General features: G+C 43.6%; 1 protein-coding gene across 1 annotated transcript; it reads left to right on the top strand.

Moving 5' to 3' along the window:
- The first annotated feature begins 2,035 nt into the window (after positions 1 to 2,035).
- Positions 2,036 to 3,326, top strand: LOC143658364 (interferon lambda-3-like). The gene is made up of 6 exons (XM_077130473.1): positions 2,036 to 2,045; positions 2,149 to 2,330; positions 2,592 to 2,669; positions 2,830 to 2,973; positions 3,059 to 3,142; positions 3,228 to 3,326. The coding sequence occupies exons 1-6, from the start codon at positions 2,036 to 2,038 to the stop codon at positions 3,324 to 3,326; spliced, it is 597 nt and encodes a 198-aa protein (XP_076986588.1).
- The last annotated feature ends 6,608 nt before the right edge of the window (positions 3,327 to 9,934 follow it).

Raw genomic sequence — 9,934 nt, 5'->3', positions numbered from 1 at the left:
GGGTAGTATTTATATCTTAATAATATTCAGTCTTCTAATCCATGAACATGGAATGTTTTCCATTTATTTGAGTCTCCTTTAATTTCTTTTGTGTCAATTGAGATGATTATGTGTTTATTTTCCCTGCCTTCTATCAATGTGGTGTATTTACATAATTGATTTTCTTAGGTTGAACTGCCATTGCATTGCTGGGGTAAATACCACTTGATCACGGTATTTAACTCTTTTAATGTGCTGTTGTCTTCAGTGTGCTAATATTTTGTTGAAGATTTTTGCGTGTAAATTTGTGAGAGATCTTTTGGTCTGTAATTTTCTTTCCCTGTGATATCTTTATTTGGTTTTGGTACTAGGGTGATGCTGGCCTCATAGAATGAGTTAAGACATCTTCCCTCCTCTTCAACTTTTTGCAAGAGTTTGAGTAGGATTAGACTTAATTCTCTGAATGTTTGGTAAAATTTGCCAGTGAAGCTATCTGCTCCTGCTTTGTTGAGAGGTTTCTGATACTGATTCTATCTTTTTACTTGTTGTTGGTCTGTTCATAGGTCAGTTTAAGTAATTTGTGTATAACTGGGAATCTGTGCTTAGGTTTATGCCATAGAAAAAGAAGAAAAAACATTTGGATTATCCAGAGCTTCTTAGTCTTTATTTCTTGAAATCCAGTAGTGGATGGTTGTCATTGTCTTCTTATTGCAACTACAAATAAAATCATTGCTCACAATTAAATTCTTTCTGATTCCCTCCTGCCCGCCAAATTAAAAATCCTGCCCTCAACAGTACTTTGCTGTGTAACCTTGGGCAGGTCTCTTAACCTCTCCGAACCACATGGAGCAGTTTCCAACTTATTTAAAAGGTAACTGAGCTGAGGTATGCCTTAGGTATCACTTGTGAGGATTCATCACGGAAAAGTCTCCAGGACAAGACCAGACACAATCAAGTCCTGAACAAAATGGGGGTGTCTTTGTTTTCATTTTGTACTGGCTGGTCCCTTTGCCTGAAAGGCTCTTTCTTCAGATCTTAACAGCTTCCACCCTCAATTCATGCTGGTGCTCAAATGTCGTTTTCTCAGACCACTTCATTTAATGCAAATTCCCCCCAGCACTCTGTTCTTTTCCCTACTTTATTTTTCTCTGCAACTTGACATAATACATAGGACATGTTTAACTTTCCCTCTGTATTGTCTCTTTCTCCTCTCTAGTCTATAAGTTATTAACTTATGTGAAAGATTATTTTCTGCTTTTTTTTTTCTTCATGCCTATGTCCTTGCACCTTGTATAGTGCCTGGTATAATATATAGGGTCTGAATAAATACATGTTGAATGAATGAATGCAGTTGTCATAAACTGATCTGTTCCTGTTAATTTCTTGGCCATGCCCCAATTCCGTAGCAGAGCCTACAGTTCCCGGATCCTTCTATGCCTGAGCAATTTAAGATTTTTGGCAAACTCACTTCTCTTTTACTCTCACCGTACCAGGTACGGTAAGGTAGGGGTGAGCTGCTCTCCTCTCTTAATTCATGAATGTCTCAGCCTTTCTGATTCTCTCTGCCACCTGTAGCATCCCTCTCCCTAGATCTTCTCCCATACCCTAAACATCCCCTTCCTGCTCAGGCCATAGCTGCCCTGGCCCCGGGTCTGTCCTGCTCAGGAACTCACCTACACGTGGCAAACACCAAGTCCCTGTTAGTTTCTCTTTCCATCCAGCGGCTCACCTGGCTCACCTGGCCCCGCCCTGCTCCGGGCTTCCCCTGTCTGGGACCTCTCCTGATAGCAGGTGTCAATTTCAGAGTTTGTTTTTGGTTTTTCACTTTTCCTACATCAGCTGGGACTGCCCACATTTTCAGGCTAAAAGCTGCACCATGGAACTGGCATTGCATCCCAGACGGAGCTGGAAATTCAGAGACACAGCCAGAGACCAAGGAGCCGGCTGAGGCCAGAGGAAGAGACTCCAAAGAAGCCTGAGCGAGAAGCCCCGGGTGACAGAGCCTAAGCGGGGACACGTGGATCCCCCTCCTGCTGACAGAGACCGGAGACCAGGAATGAAGTTGGGTGAGTCCCCCCACATCCTCGTCCTTGACCCTCCTCCCCCCCAGCCCCCACCCTCAGTCCCCAGTGTTCTCCATCCCCTCGTCTTTCTCTCCTTCCGTAACAGACGTGGCTGCGGGCTGCGTGCTGGTGCTGATGCTGGGAGCTGTGGGGCTGCCCTGGACAGAAGCAGTTCCCGTCCCTGAGCCCCCCAGGGCTCTCCCAGATGCAAGGGGCTGCCACATCGCCCAGTTCAAGTATCTGTCCCCACAGGAGCTGCAGGCCTTCAAGAAAGTCAAGGATGCCTTTGTGAGTCTCTCCATCGACCCTCCTGCTATGCCTTAGCCTCCACCCCTCCCTCTATGAGTTAGCCCTGCCATACGCCCCAGAAAGCGGGCCTGCAGCCTGCCCTCCCAGGTTATCTGCTGCTCTTAGCGCACTGGGCTAACTCAGGTCCTCCTGCATCAGAGAGCGTCCCTCCTTCTCTTGTTAGCCATCTTCCAATGCTGCTGGGGTGGTTGAACCTTTCATCCCTCTTGCTGTGAGCTCACCTCTGGCCTTGCTCTCTAGGAGGAGTCACTCTTGCTGAAGGACTGGAGGTGCAACTCCCACCTCTTCCCCAGGACTTGGGGCCTCGGGGAGCTGCAGGTGAGCTGGGAGTCAGGGCCACACTTGCCCCCACCCGCACCCCTCATCTGGCTCACCAAGCCCCTCACCTGACCACGTGAGCTATGCCTCTCACCTGTTGCCCCCTCACCTGTTCTCTCTCACCTGCTTCCCTCACCTGTCCCCCGTCTCCTCTGCTCAGGTGTGGGAGCGCCCCGTGGCCTTGGAAGCTGAGCTGGCCCTGACGCGGAAGGTCCTGGAGGCCTCGGCAGACTCGGCCCTGGGGGACGTCCTGGACCAGCCCCTCCGCACGCTGCGCCACATCCACTCCGAGCTCCAGGCCTGCGTGAGTCCGCGGGGCGCCCCGGCCGTGGCCGTGGGCTCGGACACCCCCAGACCCGGCCTCACGCATGACCCTCCTCTGCCCACAGATCCCGGCTCAGCCCACAGCAGGGCCCAGGCCCCGGGGCCGCCTCCGCCACTGGCTGCACCGGCTCCAGGAGGCCCGGAAGAAGGTGAGTGGGCGGGCGGGGTCGGCTGCCGGGGCCTGGGGCGGGGAGAGGCTGAGGCCGATGGGAACCCCGTCCGTCTCTCCCGCAGGAGTCCCAGAGCTGCCTGGAAGCCTCGGTCACCTTCAACCTCTTCCGCCTCCTCGTGCGCGACCTGAAGTGCGTCGCCAGCGGAGACCTGTGCGTCTGACCCCACAGACCCCCACTCTTGCCGTCCTAACCCTTAGATGTTATATGCTCATCCATCACTTTCCTTAAGTTATTGCATCCAGATCCCTATTTATGTTTTCTTTTTGTGGAGTCTCAAACTCAGACTCAGTAAGATGTTTATTTTAATACTTTTTATAAAAATTGTGCCAATAAATTGTTTTTTTCAGACTGCGTATGTATTTATGTGCATAAGTTTTCTATTGCTGCCGTAAGAAATTATCAACTTGGTGGATTAAGCTGTCTCCTGGTTCTCTAGGTCAGAAGGGTTAGCTTGACTGGTTTCTCTGATTCTGGTCTCACAAGGCCAGAAAATGAAGATGTCACCTGGCTGGGCTCTTACCGGGAGCCTCTGGAAGGAATCTACTTCCAGACTCATTCAGGTTCTCAGCAGAATTTAGTTCCTTGCAGGTATAGGACTGAGGTCCCCAATTCCTGGCTGACATCAGGGTGGGTGGGAGAAATCCTTCCTGACCGCCTAGAGGCCTCTCTCTGGTTCTTGCATGTGGGTCTCAGTATCTCAGAGCCAGCCACGGGGCATCACATTCCTCTGATGCTTAGAATCTCACATTCCTCTTTTGCCTCCAAGCTGGAGAAAATTCTCTGCTTTCAACAGCTTATGTGATTAGATGGGACCCACCTGGGTAATCCAGGACCATCCTCCCGTTTTGAAGTTTGTGTACTTTAATCACATCTGCGAAGTCTGCAAAGTCCCTTTGCCATGTAATGTAGGATATTCACGGGGTCCAGGGATTAGGGTTTGGGCATCTTTGGGGAGCCTACTCTGTTGTGTGAGTGGTTGTGAATGTGATTGTATGTTTCTGTGTGTGACACCCCTGTGGGTGTGTCAGTAGATTACTTAGAATGCATTCTGTTACGAATAAAGTAATATTGAGTAAAACTGCCTTATTAAGACGGGTATTTTTCGTCATACAGGATGGGAAGTTGTGCTGGTTTCAATCTGTGGTGGACCCCAGAAAAGCCATGTCCTTTAATCCTCATTCATAATGCTGGCTGGGAGCTGTTGGATTGTTCCCATGGAGATGTGACCCACCCAATTGTGGGTATTAACTTTTTTTTTTAATTTTTTATTAATTAAAAAAAATTACAAGAAACAAACATTCCCAACACATACACTCAGCAATTCACAATATCATCACATAGTTGCATATTCATCATCATGATCATTTCCCAGAACATTAGCATCAATTCAGAAAAAGAAATAAAAAGACAACAGAAAAATATAACAAACAGAAAAAAAAATTTTACAGGCCATACCCCTTACTGATCCCTTTCACTGATCACTAGCATTTCAAACTAAATTTATTTTAGCATTTGTTTCCCCTATTATTTATTTTTATTCCATATGTTCTACTCCTTTGTTGACAAGGTAGATAAAAGGAGCATCAGACACAAGGTTTTCACACTCACACAGTCACATTGTGAAAGCTATATCATTATACAATCATCTTCAAGAAACATGGCTACTGGAACCCAGCTCTACATTTTCAGGCAGTTCCCTCCAGCCTCTCCATTACATCTTGGATAACAAGGTGATATCTACTTAATGCATAAGAATAACCTCCAGGATAACCTCTCGACTCTGTTTGGAATCTCTCAGCCATTGACACTTTGTCTCAATTCACTCTTCTCCCTTTGGGTCGAGAAGGTTTTTTCAATCCCTTGATGCTGGGTCTCAGCTCATTCTAGCGTTTTTCTCAATCTCTTGATGCTGAATCTCAGCTCATTCTGGGATTTCTGTCCCACGCTGCCAGGAAGATCCACACCCCTGGTAGTCATGTCCCACGTAGATGGGGGAGGGTGGTGAGTCTGCTTGCTATGTTGGCTGGAGAGAGAGGCCACATCTGAGCAACAAAAGAGGTTCTCTTGGTGTAACTCTAAGGCTTAATTTTAAGTAGGCTTGACCTATCCCCTGTGGGGTTAAGTTTCATATGAACAAACCCCAAGACTCGGGGCACAGCCTATAGCTTTGGTTGTCCACACTGCTTGTGAGAATATCAAGAATTCAACTTGGGGAAGTTGAATTTTCCCCCGTTCTCACCATTGGTCTCTGTTACCAAGGAAATATTCCAAGTTTATTCACTAATGTCAGTTCATATCAGTGAAACCATACAGTATTTGTCCTTTTGTTTCTGGCTAATCACACTCAGCCTAATGTCCTTAAGGTCCATTCATGTTGTTACATACTTCATAACTTTATTCTGTCTTACAGCTGCATAATATTCCATTGTATGTAAATGTCACAGTTTGTTCAGCCAACTGTCTGTTGATGGACATTTTGGCTGTTTCCATCTCTTGGTAATTGTTAATAATGCTGCTATAAACATTGGTGTATAAATGTCCATTTGTGTCCTTGGCCTCGTGACCTTTGAGTAGAGACAGCATATAGATGGGTCCTATTTTTTAATCCATTCTGCCAGACTATGTCTTTTGATTGGAGAGTTTAATCCATTAACATTCAGAGTTATTACTGCATGGGTACTACTTTCTTCTACTATTTTGCCTTCTGGATTTTATATGTCATATCTAATTTTCCTTCTTTTTACCTTTACTCATAATCTTCCTTTCTACACTCTTCTCCACACCACTCTCTTCTGTCTTCGTATCTGTCTCTAGTGTTTCCTTTAGTATTTCTTGCAGAGCTGGTCTCTTGGTCACAAATTGTCTCAGTGATTTTTTGTCTGAAAATGTTTTAATTTCTCCCTCATTTTTGAAGGACAATTTTGCTGGATATAGAATTCTTGGTTGGCAGTTTTTCCTCTTTTAATAATTAGATATATCATCCCACTGTCTTCTCGCCTCCATGGTTTCTGCTGAGAGATCTGCGCATAGTCTGATTGGGCTTCCCTTGTATGTGATGGATTACTTTTCTCTTGCTGCTTTCAAGATCCTCTCTTTCTCTTTGACCTCTGACATTCTGATTATTAAATGTCTTGGAGTATGTCTATTTGGATCTATTCTCTTTGGGGTACACTGCACTTCTTGGATCTGTAATTTTAAGTCTTTCATAAGAGTTGGGAAATTTTCAGTGATAATTTCCTCCATTAGTTTTTCTCCTCCTTTTCCCTTCTCTTCTGTGGGTATTAACTTTTGATTAGAGGGAGATGGGATTCCTCCCATTCCGTGTCGGTCTTGATTAGTTTACTGAAATCCTTTATGAGAGGAAACATTTTGGAGAGAGCAACCAATCAGACACCTTTTGAGATGAAGAAGGAAAACACCCCTGGGGGATCTTCATGAATCAAGAAGCCCGGAGAGAAAGCTAGCAGAGATTGCCATGTTCACCAGGCAACTTTCCGCTTGTGAGAGAAACCCTGAACGTCACTGGCCTATTTTGAGCGAAGGTAACCTCTTCTTGGTGCCTTAATTTGGACATTTTATAGACTTGCTTTAATTGGGACATTTCCATTGCCTTCGAACTGTAAACTTGCAACTTAATAAAATTCCCCTTTTTTTTTTTTTTTTTTTTTTAAAGGAAAGACAGAGAGAAGGAAGGAAGGATAGAAGGAAGGAAGGAAGGAAGAAAGGGAAACATCTCCAAACATTTTCTTGCTTTATTGTATTTTGTTTTTCCGTTTTTGTTACATGGGCTGGGGCCGGGAATCGAACCGAGGTCCTCCGGCATAGCAGGCAAGCACTTTGCCCGCTGAGCCACCGCGGCCCTAAAATTCCCCTTTTTAAAAGCTGTTCTGTTTCTGGTACATTGCGTTCTGGCAGCTAGCAAACTAGAACAGAAGTCTAGAGGCAAAACATGGTGGAATCCATTTGAAGCCACCCTGCCCGGGATGGTAGCCACGGGCCACGTGTAGCTGTTAAGAAAGCGAGATGTGGCTTTCACAAAATAAAGCTGGGCTGTGAATATAAAATACACTATGAATTTTGAAGCTTTGCTGTGAAAAGCAAAATTAAAATAACTCGAATAATTTCTATATTGATCACATTGAAATGATAATATTTTTAGTATATTAGGTTAAGTAAAATATATAAATTAGTATTATGTGTTTCTTTTTACTTCTTAAGCATACCTGCCAGAAAATTAAAAAAAATTTTTTTTAAAACATAACACCATACAAACACAAACATTCTTACCATATGATCATTCCATTCTTGGTAAATAATCAATAACTCACAATATCATCACATAGTTGTATGTTCATCACCATGATCATTTCTTAGAATATTTGCATCAATTCAGAAAAAGAAATAAAAAGAAAAAAACTCATAAATATACCATACCCCTTGCCCCTCCCTCTCATTGGCTGCTAGTATTTCCATCTACTCAATATATTTTAGCCTTTGTTTCCCCTATTTTTTTCTGTACCCCTCACCCCTCCCTTTCATTGATCACTAGCATTTCAATCTACTAAATTTATTTTAACGTTTGTTCCCCCTATTATTTATTTATTTTTAATCCATATGCTTTACTCATTTGTCCATACTTAGATAAAAAGAGCATCAGACACAATCCCAGTCACATTGTGAAAGCTACATCATTATACAATCATCTTCAAGAAACATGGCTACTGGAGCACAGCTCTACATTCTCAGGCACTTCCCTCCAGCCTCTCCAATATACTTTAACTAAAAAGGTGATAGCTATGTAATGCATAAGAATAACTTCCAGGATAACCTCCCGACCCTGAAATCTCTCAGCCATTGACACTTTGTCTCATTTCTCTCTTCCCTCTTTTGGTCTAGAAAGTTTTCTAAATCCCTTCATGCTGAGTCCCAGCTCATTCTGGGAGTTCTGTCCCACGTTGCCAAGATGGTTTACACCCCTGAGAGTCATGTCCCACGTAGGACGGCCAGAAAAATTTTAATGACGTCTATGGCTTACATTTGGAGTTGACATAATATTTATCTTGGACACTGTTGGTTTAGAGGACATAGTGTTACAGTTGACCTAGATTCTGTCCAACAGGTTGTACCTCCATCCTCAGTGGACAGTCTTCTCTCCCTTTCATGACAAACATGTGGCTGCTGCAGCTCCAGCCAGTACGTAATCACATAGTTGTCTCGAAAGTAGGAAGAGCCCGCGGTGGAGACTCCTGTTAGCAATCTTCCATATTCACTTTCCCCTCTTCCTTGACTTGCAGAACCCCTGAGTAGTAAGTGGGCTTATGGATGCTTTATTAAAAACTACGTTTTCAGCCTCCCTTGTACCTAAGGGTGACTATGAGACTAAGTTATGACCAAATGCATATGAATGGAAGTAACCTGACTACCTTGTAAGTTGTTTACTAAAGTCTATGGAAATGTCCCCCCTCTTTCTCCTTTCTTCTGGATGGCAGAAATGAAGACAGTCACCTTATTTATTTATTGTTATTTCTTCAATATTTTTATTGCAAAATCTTCACGTGCGTTCAGTCCAGACCTAGTAAACAATCAATGGCTCACAATATCATCACATGGTTGCAGTCACCTTATTTTTCTTCAATTTTCTATGATCTTTTCTGGTGGATGTAGATTTCAGTGTTAACAGTTTTATTTTTTCTTTTAATACATTAAAGATTCAAGGGAAATTTTTTACACCACATTTTGTTTATCCATTTGTCTGTTGGACACTTGGGTTGCTTCCACCTCTTGGCTTTTGTGAACAATGCTGAGATGAACATGGGTGTACAAATATCATCCTTTGGTATATACCTATGAAATTGCTGGGTCATACAATAATTCTATGTTTACATATGGACTCTAATTTTAAAAAAAGGAAACATTAAATATTTGTCAGTTTGAAAATGGGGAGAAATGATCACTGAGCAACTTGATTTTCTCCAAATGAAACAGGGACGCTGCAATAGACAGATGACACCTCCCAGGTGACTGGGACACCTCCTATTTCTGGTTCTTCAACACTATTGCACACCAGAGCTCTGTTGTGTCTCCCAACCCCGGAACACTGGAATTATGAATGAGGGTTGAAGGGAGCAGGAGTGAGAGTCAATGGAGTGGAAGAGAGAAGAGGCCGTATGAAAACAGGAAGATACTTTAGTTTTAAATAACTTTTCAAAAGTAACTACATGTCCATAACTATTCTTTGTTTTCCCTTGCTCTCTTGATGAAGACTTAGCAGTGTTTACACTGTGGCAAAATAGGCAAATCCATCCCTTTTATATTCAACTTACATTGTTCATGCACTAATGATAGTGTTAGCATTTTTTCTGTAGAGTTCTTCTGCTTTGTAATGGTTGTGGTTTAACAGGGAGGGGGCCGTGAGCTTACTCCATCAATAAGTTCCTGACATTTTATCACTTCCACTCCAATCACTTCCAGGCTGGTGATAATGGGGAAGAGAGAAAGAAGGCAAGTTCTAGAGAGAGGAAAGATAAGGAGAGAACACAGTGAGGTGAGCTAGATTTCCCATAAAGCCAACATGTTAATCACAGATCTCGCTCCCTGGAAACAGATTATGAGATGGCAACTCCTAAGCAGAAGGTTTAATGGGAAGGGTTCTTAGGAGATAGACCTACAAGGAACTGTGGAAGACGGTAACAGGTAGAAGGAGAAGTTTACTCACAACACAGTTGGACACAAGTCTCAGCTGATCCTAGGGGGAGCTTAGGAGCTGAG

This window comes from Tamandua tetradactyla, chromosome 16 (assembly GCF_023851605.1).
Source record: "Tamandua tetradactyla isolate mTamTet1 chromosome 16, mTamTet1.pri, whole genome shotgun sequence".
Taxonomy (NCBI): domain Eukaryota; kingdom Metazoa; phylum Chordata; class Mammalia; order Pilosa; family Myrmecophagidae; genus Tamandua; species Tamandua tetradactyla.
The sequence above is the reverse complement of the archived record's forward strand: the minus strand, read 5'-3'. Positions and strand labels throughout refer to the sequence as shown.